The 16044-nt window shown below is 37.3% G+C and overlaps 1 protein-coding gene across 1 annotated transcript; it reads left to right on the forward strand.

Annotated features, from left to right (window-relative positions):
• Window positions 1-331: 331 nt before the first annotated feature.
• tmem201 (transmembrane protein 201) lies at window positions 332-13733 on the forward strand. Its single transcript, XM_084721339.1, has 11 exons — window positions 332-456; window positions 1798-1918; window positions 2043-2237; window positions 2328-2507; window positions 3478-3842; window positions 3948-4148; window positions 8211-8431; window positions 9287-9349; window positions 9462-9752; window positions 10000-10128; window positions 11334-13733. The coding sequence occupies exons 1-11, from the start codon at window positions 347-349 to the stop codon at window positions 11429-11431; spliced, it is 1974 nt and encodes a 657-aa protein (XP_084577465.1). The 5' UTR covers window positions 332-346; the 3' UTR covers window positions 11432-13733.
• The last annotated feature ends 2311 nt before the right edge of the window (window positions 13734-16044 follow it).

Here is a 16044-nt window from a genome sequence, read left to right on the forward strand (position 1 = left end):
CATACTCCCTGTCTACCACACTACGCGTTAGTTAAAATCAAAGCAGAATGAGAATGTTTTTGATTTTGAAAAACAATATCAGCCAAAACACTCAAATTACGGAAAGATAATTTGATACACATTCTAGTTCAACAACTAGTGGTTTAAGTGAAAGGTACAGTCAACAAAAAAATAGTAAAAATAATGGAATGCATCCAAACGCTTACGCGTTTCCGTTTCCGTTACATGGGCGTGAACAAAAGAGGATTCACTTGCCGCGTGCGCTCTCGCGCCGTGCTTTGCGGTATAGTTGCAACACTACATTTCTCATGTCTTGTTAGCTTAATTACAACCAATTTCAGTGGAAATGGAGGCGTTTAACCAGATCCTGGTGGAATATCCGGAACTAATGTACAGTGGATTCGGAGCAACAGCGTTTGTCGCCGGTGGAGCGCTGATATACAAAATAGCCACCAGGTAACTTCAAGGTTTTTCACCGCGCTGTATGTTTTTAGCTAACTACATCCACGCTACCGTTTCTACAAGTTAGCAAACGGTGTTACAGATTGCATCGGTGGTTTAAAATTCGACGTTCAACAAATAATAATGGCAACAAATATGTCCAGATATAGTTCTTATTTCCAGAGAATGATCTGTTAATGTACGCTAGCGCGACTGCTAATTGTGCTAGTCGTGGTGCTAACTAACTTCATGCTAACGAGATAGTTTTGTGACACTACCGTTATGACAATTGTTGATTTATTGATTGTACAATAAGAATGCACGTTTGCAGTTTTGTTTTTGGAAAATGTTATGTACATGATTAAGTCAGTCACTGTTATGGGTCTATGCATCAAGTTGCCAAAATAAGATGAGATAAGAAACTTTATCGATCTTACACCAGAGAAATTCACTTGTTACAGCACCCCAAGGATGATGAAAACTAGATGTTAAAGAAGAGTGAAAGACAACTACAAATAAGTATACAGATATATGGATAATTGTATAGGATAATTGCGTACATATTGTATCACACAGTTGGTATGTAGTATTGTACTGACTGTGTGTGTGTATACACATATATACATACATATATCTATATATATACTTATATAATGTATAATAACATTACCTTGTAAAATGAATAATTGCACAAAGTTTGGGTTGCACAGGATACAAGCAGGAAATTCCCAGTATATTTGCAGTATGAATAGATGTGATGGCATCGGATAAAAATTTATTGAACATGATGACGGCACAGTATATATAATAAAGGATTTATTGTGTGTTTGTGTATATAGAGGACTATTTCAAAGTAATTACTTTATTTATATAGCACCCTTTTAAAACAGAGTTTACAAAGAGCTGAATATGCTGGAGGCACTTCAGCAACTGATAGCTGGTGAGGGCAAATAAAAACAGCTAAATCTGAGGTAAAATTAAAACAAAATGCACTATCACATAGTAGTAGTATTTGAATAGAAATAAAATGAAATTAAAAAGCTGACTTCGTGTCAATGCATAATTAAAAAATATGAATTAATAATGTGTAATAAATAACATCCCAAACTTTTGCACTTCAAGGATCTCCAATCCGTTTGATATGATCTTAGATGTATACTACATGTAGTCAATATGTAAAACAAATAGTGCCTCATTAAGATAACGGTGATATTTGCAGAGCTTCTGAGGCCACTTCAGGACCTATGTGGTCTTTGTGTCCCACTGCAGGAAACACCTGTTTGTCAGAATTTTACCTTCATCTATGATTGAAATTGTGATGTTTAATAGTGTAAGAACTTCACCTTTTATTTACAGAAAGAAGCCAACCCATGCGAATGTGAACTGCTGGTTCTGTAATCAGAACACAGTGGTGCCCTATGGGAACAGGAACTGCTGGGACTGTCCTAACTGTGACCAGTACAATGGTTTCCAGGAGGTAAGTGTCAAAAGTGCATCATTTTTTCGCATTTCTGTTAACTGAATTCTTCATATTGCCAGTGTTGTAAAGCTGTGTGTTTTTACATTATTCCTTTTTTTTTTTCTATCTGTTTTGTTGTCAGAATGGGGATTACAACAAACCTATTCCAGCTCAGTATATGGAGCATTTGAACCATGGAGTATCTGGTGGCCTTCCTTCATCTGAGACACCTAAGACACTGCAGTGGGTCAACTGTCAGATGCTGCTGTGCAGGAAGTGCAATAACAACCAATCCGTAAAGATCAAGCAATTGGCCTCATTTATCCCGAGGGATGATGTACGTATTGTATTCTTTTTCCATTCACTATCAGACTGCTACAATATTATCTTTACTTAGACTAAAATTGGTTCTTTGCTTCTTTTGTAGGAGAATTACGATGAGGAAATTGAAGCCTACAAGCACCACCTGGAGCAGACCTACAAGTTATGCAGGCCATGTCAGACAGCGGTGGAATACTACATCAAATATCAAAACCGTCAACTTCGAACAGTGCTCCTGAACCATCAGCTTCGACGCAGCCGAGAATCAGACAAGGGCTTTGTAAAGGTCAGTGCAATCCATTCCAAAACTGCTGATGAGTGAAGTGTGTGAATGAATAGATTATACATGAAAGATGGTCAGACTTGATGGGTAACCTTATACTGTGGCATGCATAGTGTATATATTTCAGCCAAAGACTGTCATGCTAAAATGTTGTCATATCTTGTCAGATAATTACACTCATAGTTGCTAGTTCAACATGTGACTACAAATTGTTATATACTCGCTGAGATGATTATGACATAAAGAAAGGATATTTAAAATCCATTCGGGTGGGACTTGTTTAACTTGGTGATTTTAAAATTGCTTACCTTCATTAAAAAGTAAAGTCATGTATAGAATGTGTAGGATTAGGGTTTTCTTCCCCCACATCAGTAATAATTATTCTACCATTTAAGTCCTTACTTTACAGTATTTAGTGCAAAATGATGTGTGCTTATGTGTAGTTTTTCATTTAATTGAATTGTAGTCTTTCGTCAAACTGAACACATGAATCTGCTTCACTTCCCATTGTGTATTGTTAGACTTGGACAATAAAACACTAGCTGTGTAATAGCAGAAGACACTTTATCAATAGCAGTAAGAAAAGTATTCAATAAAATGTTCAGTGGTTTCTCTTTAATGCAAATTACAATGAAAGCACACAACAAATATGTCCTGGCTTATAAACAGCCTGCTATATCCCGTCGTAATGAAGCATGCTATGAGTGAGAGAAATAAATAAGGTGGTTAAGTTCAAAATATGGCAGCTTAATTCAAAAGAAAGTGGTTCTTTGTTAAAAAAGTTAAAAAATGTGTCATTAAAAATTAATAATTATCTAGCTACTGAAATAAACATTTTATCATGATAAAATTGTTGTGCAGGCAACAGCCTGTTCTTAAATTGTGACAGCATTGGTCTTTGCATAGCTTATTGATTTCCATATGTTATTAAAATGTCAGGATTCACAATGAAACCATGTTCTCTCTCCTACAGAGCTCCTATTCTGTGTCTTCTCCCATGGGGGTCATACTGTTACGGGCCATTGCCTTCCTGATATGTGCTTTCCTTGTTGCCACATCTTTCTGCAAATTACCAGACCAGCTCACATCACCTGGTGGCCCACAGACATTAAGTGGTGGGATTGTTCCTCCAAAGCCTAAACCCTCCAATGAGTCCACTCCCAACAATGACAGCAGTGGAGGTGTGCCTGTATGGCAGGGTCTGTTGGAGCTGCTCCCAGACAAGGCTGTAGAAAATGCCAAGCTGGTGTGGCAGCATGGAAAGGACAACCAGCTAGCTGTTGTGTCTGTTGGCCTGTTGACTTGTCTCACTGCTATCTTCTTAGCAGGGCCTGTGAGGTAAGCAGTCACCATCTCTCCATTTTGTCTTTGAAAGGTTGTCCCAGACAAGTTTTATTTATACAAAATCAAACTCTGAAAACTCACGTGTTTCTGCATTTTCAGGTTGAGGAGAATTGATGCTGTGGCCTCGGTCCTGTGGTTTGTCCTCCTGTGCCTCCACCTGGCTGAGAGCTACTTGACTGGTGCCTTGGGCTGGATGGACACAGCCAAGCTCAGTACAGTCTGCCTCTGTTGCCTTGTCAGCTTTGCCGCTGCTGTGGCAACTCGCAAACCGCTGGGTCCAAGAAGAGCCAGATACCGAAGGTCAGAATTTGAGAAGTAGTGTTGCAAATTGTATTTGAAACATGGGATTTTGTAAAGAGTTCTTTTTCCATGAGAGGTTTGTGTTCATTAGAACCAGATCAAAACACATTAATCTACAGGCATTATCAGTTTATAAGAACAACAGTACAAGAAACATGCTGTTTTTAAATTCACTGTCCATTTTATTACTCAGAACTCTCTTCTTTTACTGCTGTGTGTGAATGACTGTGAGGTTATAATATATGAATGACAAACTTGAAGTGTAGGATTGTGTGTGTGTGGCCCATGGGAATAAAAAAGAGTAGTGTTACTTGCTTAATCATGTCAGAACCTCACCTTCAAGCACACATTTACATGTGTTCAAAATTTTGCATTTAAGGGTATTGTTGCAAAAAAAAAAAAAGATGGAACAGCTCAGTATTGTCGACCTCTCCTGTTGGTTACAAAATTGTCACTCAGTGACAGCATTAAGAAAACAACACTACTAAGATATGTTGTGGGACTTTAACATTCAAGCTAATACTAAACTCTGTATCCTACTATTCTATTCACTATACTAGACTATTTAACAGCATTTTGAATGTACTCATTTATTTATTAACCTTCTGGTGTAGCTGTGGGTTGTTTACTAACTACAGCTGCATGAATACTAATTTCTGAAGATGCAGCAGACCATCCTCAAGATGTGGTTTTTAAATAATCACACCCTCCCTTCTACATCCCTTTATTTTTTTTTTATACAATTTCTGAGCAAAGAGTGACCCTGGATTTGGGGTGAGGACCTTTCCAAAAAGTGGCCATGAGTCCTTTGAGGCTACTATTTATTTAAAACTGAAATCCGTAAGGAATCTCATCAATGCTTAAACAGCTGGTCAGTTCCCAAGGCAGAGCTGGAAGGTTTTTCTATGTGTAGTATGTGGTTATGTTTGTAGTGAAGTGGATGCCGGTGCATTTCCATTCAGACAGTCCACTGCATACAATTCATGCAAATCTTGATAGTAGTCAGTAACCCTTTTTTAAACAATATGAATGTTAAAACATGGTGTAAGTTTTTAGTTGAAAAGTCGTGCTGTTGCAGCTCTTCTCCCGTCCCCGTCGGTGTGATTTTGTGCATCTGTGATTTACATTTGGATCACGCTTCAGTTTTTTTCCTCTGCATTGAAATGATGCATGACATTCTTTGTACACCAGTAATCCGTGAAAAGCATTTTTCCTTTATATACTCTACTTGTATTATTTGTTTCTTACTCTACTCTGTACCAAAAGCCGATGCTTAAAAGTGGTGCCTCTAGATGACTACCTGTCAGGTGCTTGACATTTATTTGAGGTAATCATGTCTAAGTAGTAGTTTCTGGTGGCCTTGCTGTATCAGTGCTTGAACAAAGAAACATTATGAAGTGCTTAACTCTGCAGCTGAATATGGTCATTGGTGGGTAGTGTAAGTGTAATGTTAAACTGTGACCAAGTGCTCTGCTGACTCTTTATAGACTCTTACCTCACATATTGTGTTTATGCAAGATAAGTCACTACAAACTCAGCAGTATTAGAAATAGTGAGTTTGCACAGTTTACCCACATGGTTACAAACAGTTAGGGTTGTCTTTCATCCTAACATTTTAATAGATTCAAGGAAGTCTCAAGTGAGGTGTTGGACTGTCATCTCTTTCATCTTCTATTTGACAAGACATATGCACTCGTTTAAATTGAAAATGCTGGTCTACCATTTCCAGTTAAAACTAATTCTTTTGCACTTACTATTGCTTCCCTCCTTGATCACATCCAATTATACTAAACTTTTCTTTACCAACAGTCTAACATGTAGATGTATTAAACACTGAACATTCTAGTTGCATGTGCTAACATTTCCCCTCTCGCAAATTTCTGTTACCCAGTTTTGTGTCTCGTTGTTGGAATGTATTGAGTTAAGGGGGATATTTATATGACAGTAATGTGAAAAGGTCAAACTAATAGTTGTAGATTGTATTTGGTACGTAGAGCACTGTAACTGTGAGGTTTAGATTGCATGTTGTGCTGTCCTGTAAATGGACTTATGTTCTCAAACCAGCTCCTTTGGTGCAGTAGTCTCAAAGCTTTAAATTGTGAAATTTTGCAACTCGAGTGTTGCCAGATGAATCAAAGATGCCGTTTGTAGGTTATGAGGAAAGTATTGACTCTGTGTAAGATTTTTACTTCTCCTAGAGTAATTCCAGGGTAGTTTCAAATTTGCCTCTGGAAAAAATCTAATGAAAACATTGCAATTTTATGTAGTACTATAGCATCAATCAGTAATGACCTAGAATTGGTTCCTTTTTTACCTTTTTATAAACTGCATCATATTGCAAACTGCATCTTAATCTCTTGACAAAGATATTCGATCATAGTTAAAACATGTCACACGCTCAGCTCCAGTCCAACAGGCTTTATTCTCTCGCAGTAAATAGAGCCTGGTGAACTGGAGAAAAGTGTGAAATATTGTAGTGGACTTGCATTGTAGCTGACGCTGGTCCACACCTCGCTGTGTGTGTGATCATAGTTTAATAATACTGTAATATATTTCTGACTTTGTTTGTACAGTATTATATGTAAGGTCCATTTTAACATGTATTAATCTTTGCCAAAGTTTTACTTGCTGTGCTAAAAAGTTATAAACCTCCAGTGTGAATGTTTATGCTGTGATATATGCCTGAGTATATGGCTATTTTTAGAGAATTCCTGTATCAACCTGATAAACTGTATGACTGTTAACATTTGTTTGTGTCAAGCATTTCGCTCTAAAGCACTACATTCAAACATGTATGTTAATCATAATTTGAAGCTGCCATATAATGAAACTACCTTTCTACTATTGCCACAAACATGTTTTGTAGTGTTTTAACAATGATAGCCGTAGAACCTTTTTACTAAGTCGTGAATGTTAATGTTTTTACTGCACTGTTACCGTAGATGTCCAGTATGTAGCTAACAAATGTAATTGTGTCATATCTCGGTGTTTGAGAAATGTGTGTGTTGCAGAAACACTAAGACTTGAGAAAATGAAAGGTTACTATGCCAAATCCTGGTAGCTTTTACCCAATTTAAGCAATAATTTGTTCCAAACTAGTATAAATAAGCTAATTACCGGTAACTACATCTCAATTTGATGAGTTACAATGTGTTTCATATATATATACAGTATATATTCTGTAGCAGACTCAGAAATGGATTTCCGTCCATGTTGAAGGGTTTTCTGCAACATACCCAAATAAAACTTGCTGTGTTTTGGGTGTTGAAATCGGTTGTCTTGCTCTTAATGTGAGGCTCCAGTTTGAAGACTTTGTAGGAATGCTTGCTGTACATGGAATATAATAAACAACTAGTGAAAGGAGATGCCTTCTTTGTTTGTTTTCAACACAAATGCACCATTTTGTCTACTTGAAATATGCTTATGCATTTGTTGACTGCTTTATTACACGGCAATGGAGTCACAGGAAAATGTTAATTAGGACAGCTGTGTTTTTTTTTATTATTTTAGAGAGATAAAGCTTGATTGCCACTTAATAGAAACTGCTTTTACACATAACATGTATGACTGTACTGTGGAAATGTGAGAGAGTTGAGACATACTGCTGGGCATTGCTCCTGGAGCTTTTGTTCTTTAGGCACGTTCAGCTGCTGCATGTTTTCCTGACAGCTGTTGCAGCCCTTCAGTGACAGCCTCACTGAAGCTGCCATCATTCACTCGCTCGAATTAAGTGGATATCAGCTGTATAGTACAAAGTTTGTGCACTGGTTTGATTTCAGGCGCCCTTGTAATTGTTATATATTATGTATTTCAGTTTATATTTCAGTACCAACAATATATTGATTCTGGGGTAGAACAGGAAAAACACATTACAGACTATTTTCTTTACACACAAAATTACAAATTGGGTTTTTTCTTACAGTTTGTGATGCTCTTTGTGGAGTCATCTTCATTTTAATGCACAAAAGTTTACTATTATGCTGTGTCTAGTATGAAAAACTTTTGACAATTTTGTTATTTTGATTTCAGCTACTGGACCATTGCATTGCTCTTGTGTTGCAGATACCTTGCAGGTAGCTCTGCAGTCCCTCCCTTCAGCTGGCAGCCTCCTATGCTCTCTCCCGACCTGGCAGACTCTTTCGTTCCAGCCCCACCCCCCAACCTCTCCAAGCTCATCAACCGCCAGCAGAGTCCTCGCGAGCGCAAGGCGTCCCCCTCCTCTCTGCCTGGGCGCCTTAGCAGAGCCCTCTCCCTCGGCACCATACCCTCCCTCAACAGGACAGGTAACATTGAAATTGAGCTGTCAGACAAAAAAACTCTTAATCATCTGCTACTGACACATCTTTCTTTGCCTTGTGGCATAATCTGACGATGATTTAATTTGTTAGATTTAGTGCCATGTCATTTATTTGTGGTCAAATATTCAAAACGCTCACTGAAGATAATTGACTCAGATGCAAAGAGAATATTCAGCTCACTTCTGCCTACAGTTCCTACTGAATGGCTGTGAATTGTTTCATTTTTTTCACTTGGTCAGAAATCTACTAGTATATTTTTTCTTGCCCCTTTACAAATTGTTTTATTAAGTAACAGCTGTCAAATTAGACTAAACTTAGTTGTTGTGTTTTTTTTGTTGTTTTTGTTTTTTTAAGGACTGTGCATTAAATGTCAAAAAATAGTAATAGTAATAGTTTAACTTTAATAGTTAATAGTAATTCTTTTTTCTAATTTCTCTTTTAGTTGCTAGATTTACTAGGCAAGTGCGAAATACTTATTGTTGAGCCCCGCATGATGAAATGGTGGTCCAGTTACCTTATTCCATTATTTAAAGCTGCATTTGGCGCTGAAACAATGAGTCGATTAATCAGTTACTGGATCCAGTATTTGACAGTTGGTTTACATTTTTACCACTAGGGGGCAAAAAATCTTCAGAATAACCAGACATACAGACTATCATTACCACATGTCACCAACATATGAAGTTGTTATAGACTAAATAATAAAGTTGCCACTTTCAGGTTTAGTTTAGCTTTAATTTATAGTTTTTTTGCCGTCTGACTAATGCAGGTTTAAGAAAAGTCCTGTTTCATGGTTGTGGAGAATGTTGTGATTGTATATTGTATTTATCTTATTTTCAGATTCTGGTTATCTGTTTAGTGGAAGCAGACCAGCCTCACAATACAAAGACTCTCCGCCTTCAGGTATTAAAACTCCTAGTGATTTTGTCATCTCAGCTCTGCTGCATATTCTAAACGCCTCCTAACCCTTTCAGGGCATTTGCTTGACATTTTTCACTCTGTTTTTTTGGCACAGACTATTTTTCACTGATGTCTGGGAGCCGCCCCTCATCTCCAGGCCCCTCTCCAACTCCTTCAGTTGCTGGGTCAGTTACATCCAGCTCAGGTTCTGCCAGACAGCGGCGGCCCCTCATCAGCCCCGCTCGCCTCAACATCAGTGGCCAGAAACTCCGGCTTTTCTCTGCAGAGCCAGAACCCACGCTCATGTCCCCACCTGTGTCTCCGTCACATTTCCACGTGGAGCCAACCCCTTCCATTTACAGTGGTTGCTTTTCACGAGACATATCCCCCTTCCAAAGCCAAAATGGTAAGAGCTGAGAGAAGAGCTGCAGTTAAACTTGTTAATAGTAAATTGTTTGTTGCAGGTATGTTGCAGCAACATGCACTGCTGTCTACCTCAGTGTCATTCACAATACGACCACCAGATGGCAAAGTAAAGCATTCTCTAATCCTACACTCAAGGGTTCTAAAGAGAGACAAGATTTCACGTTCATTATTAACTTCATGTTTTTATCTGTGGCATCATGATTTCCATGGTTCATTTGCTTCTGCAGATTTGAGTTCTTTGTTAAGGGACGGCACAGTGATTGAAGAGGAAGAGAGGCGAGGCAGCTCCTCAGATTCCTCCACATGCATGGTTGGCACTACTACACAGGGGCTGGAGAACACCCCCCCACCAAAGGGTAAGCCATCTGATTAAAACATCACATATAGAAGGATGCTGTGTCCACTATCTGCAAGAAATATTTAAAATTAAATTTTAGTGTCATGGCTGTTATTTAACACAATTGTCACGTCGTCTTAGTTCTGGGCCTACTTTTTAATTTTACAATATTTTGGAGAGCATTTTTGTCTTCATTGGTTATAAGCTCCTGGCTCGAATTGAACCACTGATGTTGCAGTTATGTGGCATGCACAGTAACCATTCAACTACAAAAGCCCTGTCATGGTCTTTTCCAAGTACAAATACCTTGTTATGGCACTCAAGTAGAGTTTCAGGTATCTATACTTGACTCCCTAAATATCCAAATATCTGTGCTTTCTACTCCTTACACTTTCAAAACTGGCTTCTCACTCTAGTTTTAATGCATTTGAGGGAAAGTATTGATTATTTCTATTTTGCATCATTGGGAACTGCCTTTAAAACATCAAGACCAATTTCAACCTAAATGAATGGGGCAATAACATGAAAATTGCTTGGCGTATCCATCAGTGCATATCACTCACAAGCATGATGTCACAAGACGAAACAGACAGAGATGGAGACTCAACTGCGGAGAGAAGGCATCTAGTGAGTCTGTCAGCTGCCTGTAAAAGGCTTTTTAGCACGGCAAGACTCGTTTTTATACCGAAAGGGCACACCTTGATTTAAAGAACAGTGAAAACAAGCTGCTGCTTAGGCTGAACAAAAGATTTTGGTTGCCCTGTACAGATGAGCGAATTTCTAACAAAAGAAAATAGGCTTAATTAGACCTGAAGTGTGTTCTCGTGTTGATCCTAATGTTTCAAGTTCTGACATTGAAAACTGTTTTGCACATTGGAGTGAATGTTCATTATTTTAAGGGTCCTGTTTTGTTTTTGTTTTTTATTTGAAGTGAGAAGAGGTTAAGTTTAGTAGTCTTTGAATTATTTTATTAGTATATTGTGACGTTCAGTTAGCTTTTCATAGACAAGCATCTGTACTTGTACTTGGGTAAAGAATATTTGTCCTTTTGCCCTCTCTGGTGTTATCAACATGTACCTAAATTTAAACTAGCTGAGATCTGTATCAGCTCTGAAGGAGAGTGTATTGGCTGAACGTAACTTAACTGCTAAACATGCACATAAAATGCACTACACTGATGATGCTTTTCATGAGATTAACCTGCTTTCTCTGTGACGTCTTCAGGTTTCGTGAAGCGTCTCGTCTGGCCGGGGCTTTTATTAGCGAGCCTGACAGCCAACCTGTTGTTCGCCTGCTTCTATATGTACCATAACTGGGGCTGAACTAATGGTGGGTCTGCTGCTGCTGTTCTCTTGTGACCTGTACGGAGTGAGTCTGCCTCTGTCAGGTCTGTCTGTGGACCTGAAGGTCATTCAGCAACGCCAGAAAACATCACCTCTGGTTGTTACTTATTACTCAGTGAAAATACATATGTCAGCTGACAGATGTTCAGCAGTGTACCTCCCATTTGACTGGAGTTACAAGAGGACTTGAAGGTGAAATAAAAATATTTGACTGCTTAAAAATATTTTTGCTTTTGTGATCTGGCCTTGTTTTGTCTTTTGGTTTGTCACATGGACACAGGTGCATGTGTAATTTGTTTAAAAGGTTCAAGTCTTGCACTGATGCTTGATGGCTTTTTAAAAAAAAACATTCTGTGAAATGTGCAATAAACATGTACTGTTCAGTCGATGCTGCTCAGACACAGAGAGTCATGTCTTACCTACTTATCTAGTGATTGTGATGAGTTTATTAACTTCTCCCAATTGAATAACCAGAGGAACTCATGTCAATAGCCAAACATTAAGCAGCATGTTATGTCTGTGCTGTACAGTTAGAATATAGTTAGATTTTTTTCGTAGTGTCATAATTTCACAGCACTGGTGTTTGCCATTGTATTTTTTATGTGTATTCAGCTGGGGAAGTGTGGTGTGTCAAACTCTACCCTGTTTTGTTACACAGTTTACGGTCGTTATTTTTAATATTCTGGTCATTTATATCTCATACGAAAGTGAAACGGCTCTCTCTCACCAAATCATTTCCTTTATATCTTATAGATATTCTGTTCACAGGCTAGGAAGGGGCCAAACTCCTCAAGCCAAGTGCAATATTAAAAAAAAAAAAAAGTTGTTTCCAATCTATAAAAAGAAATCATGTTCAAACTTACATTATATTTGCCGAAAGGCAGAGATTCAGATAGAGGTTTTACTCCTAAATGAGCTGTGAACTAATTTATACAAAACATTTAGTCAAACCTTTACATATTAAATTGAAATAATTTGTTTGCACTTGTTTTTCTTCTGTATTGTATTTTGAATATATGATTTGAAATCATTCTATTATTATACATGAAGAGCAGTTGTGATTATTGTTTGTGTTTGAGTAGTATGTTGAGTAACAAAAGTTGTGAATTTTGTGTAAGATTGTGTATAAACAGTTTACAGTGAGCTTGTTTTGCTTCTCATGTAAAAGTTATAGTGTTTGGCATTTGGATGTTTATTTCCACATTGCTGAATGACTGTGCACTTGATTTTTGAGAGGAATAATTTTGAGTAATTAACTGGGTTGTGTGTTTTGGGTTTTTTTTTTGTTTGTTTGTTTGTTTGTTTGTTTGCTTTTTTTCTCAGACACTTGATGCTTATTTTAGTTTCTGGTCATTTAAAGTGCAGTTGCTTGTTTCAAGTTGTTATTTTGAGCCAAAGTAATAATTAATGAAACTAATGTAAAGACATAAGTGACTGAGAAAACTAAAACTTGCTACTGAGAGATGTCTAAATGCCATGGAAATGTCTGATGATACAACCCTGCTTCCAAAAAATACCACAGGTTAACTGGTAAGAGTTTCATGATTTGGTGTTAAAGGACATCCTTGAAAGGCTCAGTAGTTCTCGAGCGAGGATGTGGCGAGGTTCATCACTTTGTGAAGCACAGTTGTATAAAGGATATCACTACATGGGCTTGATAACACTTTTCACAAAACCATTGTTGAAAGTGATTGTATTTAGTTTTTATATTACGTTTTTCTCAGCATCCCACGTTTTTGGAACCGGGGTTGTATCTGGGTTGGAAAACACTCATCAGACAACCATACAATGAATAATAGTTTATGAAAGCTGTTGTAACCTTTCAGCATACTGTATACACTTTGATTTGTACTGGATGTGTCACCGTGAATACGTTGATTTCTTAGAAAAAGACTCATTCATCGATGGATCGTGTATTTGTGGAAATGTAAATGTATTTCAGCAATGCTGAATTTTCCTGGATGAGATGAACCTCATTGTTTTTCAGTTCAAGATTAATTTAACTTATTTTTAAATTTGTATTCAAATTATAATTGAATATTGTGCATCACATCACTATCATGTCAAATCAAGAGTCTGTCAATTTCAGAGTCTTTGACCAGAAGTATGAATTTATGTTCTCTTAAATATTTTCACTAATTGTTTGAAGGGTTGTTATTCACTGTGTTATGCAATGCAAATGTTTGTCTGCAAAAGCTGTTTGCTCTGTGTGATTGTAAGGAACAGCGTTGGCTTGTTTCATCTGGACCCATACTTTTTTAATAAAGAATTTTTTTCATAATTATTTTTGTATAATTCATGAAGATTCTACTCTCTGTCCAGGTACAGAAATCTGTCATTTCTAGATGCAGGGTTTGCTGGAAATCCTTGAAAGAAAATTTTAATTAGCTTTCAGGGTTTAAAAAGTGCTTGGATTTTGGCGTTGGTGCTTGAAACTGCAATTGCATTACTTTGATAATAAACATCTACCTGCTTTTTAGATAAAGAATTAAAATAAATCAGATATTGGCTCAGCTGTGTAGCACATTATAAAACATGAAACTTTGTTGTGTCTTCTTTAAGTTAAATATTTATTTATAGTACAATAACATCTGAATTAATGTGGTGAAGAAGTGAATTAATCATCTTGAGTATATACTTAAGATAAGTATGATATGTAATTCACCACAGCTGGAAAAACTTAAAAGCTAGGTTCAGTCTTTCGCCCCCTTCTGGCACTGAGAGCACATTGTACTTGCAGTTCATCCCCAAGAGTTTTCCCTCTTAAGCTTTTTTCCTTCAGTATGATGGCAAGTCTTTGCTGAACATTTCAGTATGATGTCTGGGTTGGTAAACTGAAAGTCTTCATTACTGAGGTTACATCAAAGCCTTAAGGGAAGTTGAGACATCTGAAATGTTGCCATAGCAATGAAGGACTGAGTTTGACACGGTGGACGAGGGAGCAACCAGAAGTGCATTATTGCCCAAGCTGTCAAGGACGAATAAAAAAGAGATATGCTATGGGTTTAGATAATAACACAATTATTTTGTTTGTAAACAGAACTGTAGAGGTGCACTCACAGATTTTAACAAAGATTTGTGCCCAGAAATGTCCTCCTCCGCATCTCAACACATTTCTGTTTATTTAGTAAACTTTGAGCTTGGAAATGTTTGTAATTGGCTGCTATAGAAACACAAATAAAATATTTTTTTTACTGAACAACACAATAATTTTGTGCAGGTTCCAAGTGATCACATAACATAAGTCTTTTTATCCCCTTTTCAATTTTTTTCATTTTGTTATTGTTGCTCTTCTAATCAGCACATTGTTGCAGTCAGGTACACTGACATAAAATAGTACAAAAACTCATCACTTAATTACACATTAAGAAAACAGAATTTATTTTTTTTTTTTCTCCTAACTTTCCATGTTGCTTGTTCATGAGTTTATCAATCAACCTAAATCATTCAAATGTTTGTCAATGGCCCAATACATGAAGCACGTCTTTATCTGACTTCTGTTTTCCTGTAGAAAATTCAGAAATAGTTATCTTCCTCTCTCATCACAGGCCAGTTGTGTTAAATATCTCATTTCCTATCCTCCACCCTTAGCTGAGCTCTTTTGGTTTTTGTGCTTTTGCTTTGTTCGCGCTGACATTCTGAGTTAGTTGTCAGTTACTGTCACTGCTTCCCCTTTTTCTTGTTCTGTCAGAGGCTCACGTTCTCTGTGACCTTCAGAGGAGCCTCTTAACCACAGATCCCTCTCAAAAGGAAAAAGCCCAAGACTAACAATCAACTGGCTGAATGATGCCACTTAACCTCCACAAAGGGAATTTAGAAAAGCTGAATTAATCTGGACGACAAAATAAATCACAAATGTTTAATAAAACTTAAAGGTCCTGGGTGCAAGATTTACTGGGATCTATTGGCAGAATATGGCAGAAACTGAATAGAATATTCATAAGTATTTAGTATTTTCATTAATGCATAATCACCTGAAAACTAGAACTGCCTGATCTAGCAGTGTTAATGAATGTGAGTAATAATTTGTGTATCAGTGATTTCGATCCGCTCCAAAATATATTGGGTTATTCCTTGGCTGATGCCACACCCTTCCACCAAGATTTATGAAAATGGGGCAAGTAGTTTCACCGTAATGTTGTGGACAGACAGACAAACAAACAAAGTGAACTTTGACTCCTGTCTGAAACACACAAGGAATTCATTTCTCTAAAGCTATAACTTTTAAAGAAATGTATTTCTTTAGAACCATTCTGAAAACCCGTTTTCTTGATAAATCCTTAACCACTCCTGTGAGGTCCATAGGTCCCATCCTTTTTTCTCTTTACAGTACATTTCCTCTTTGTCAGATCACTCAGAACGACATTTTTCTATATTTCTATAGCTCACTTCATAATACATAAACTTACTGTGCTTCACACTGACACACACACACACACACACACACACACACACACACACACACACACACACATGTTTTGAGGGGATTTTGAATGTGGAAATAGTTAGTGGAATAGGATCTTAAGTCAGCAGGCAGCTTGTTCCAGAGAATAGGACATCTGTAAGTGAAAGCATCGTCACTGTCACAAATA

This window comes from Lutjanus erythropterus, chromosome 6 (genome assembly GCF_056507025.1).
Source record: "Lutjanus erythropterus isolate fLutEry1 chromosome 6, fLutEry1.hap2, whole genome shotgun sequence".
Lineage (NCBI taxonomy): Eukaryota > Metazoa > Chordata > Actinopteri > Lutjaniformes > Lutjanidae > Lutjanus > Lutjanus erythropterus.

What these genes read in the sequence shown, in the direction of transcription:
- tmem201 (XM_084721339.1), top strand. Translation starts at nt 347, where the DNA reads ATGGAGGCGTTTAACCAGATCCTGGTGGAATATCCGGAACTAATGTAC. An exon ending in ATATACAAAATAGCCACCAG is followed by an intron (nt 457 to 1,797) that starts GTAACTTCAAGG and finishes TTTTATTTACAG; the next exon opens with AAAGAAGCCAACCCATGCGA. An exon ending in TTCTTAGCAGGGCCTGTGAG is followed by an intron (nt 3,843 to 3,947) that starts GTAAGCAGTCAC and finishes CTGCATTTTCAG; the next exon opens with GTTGAGGAGAATTGATGCTG.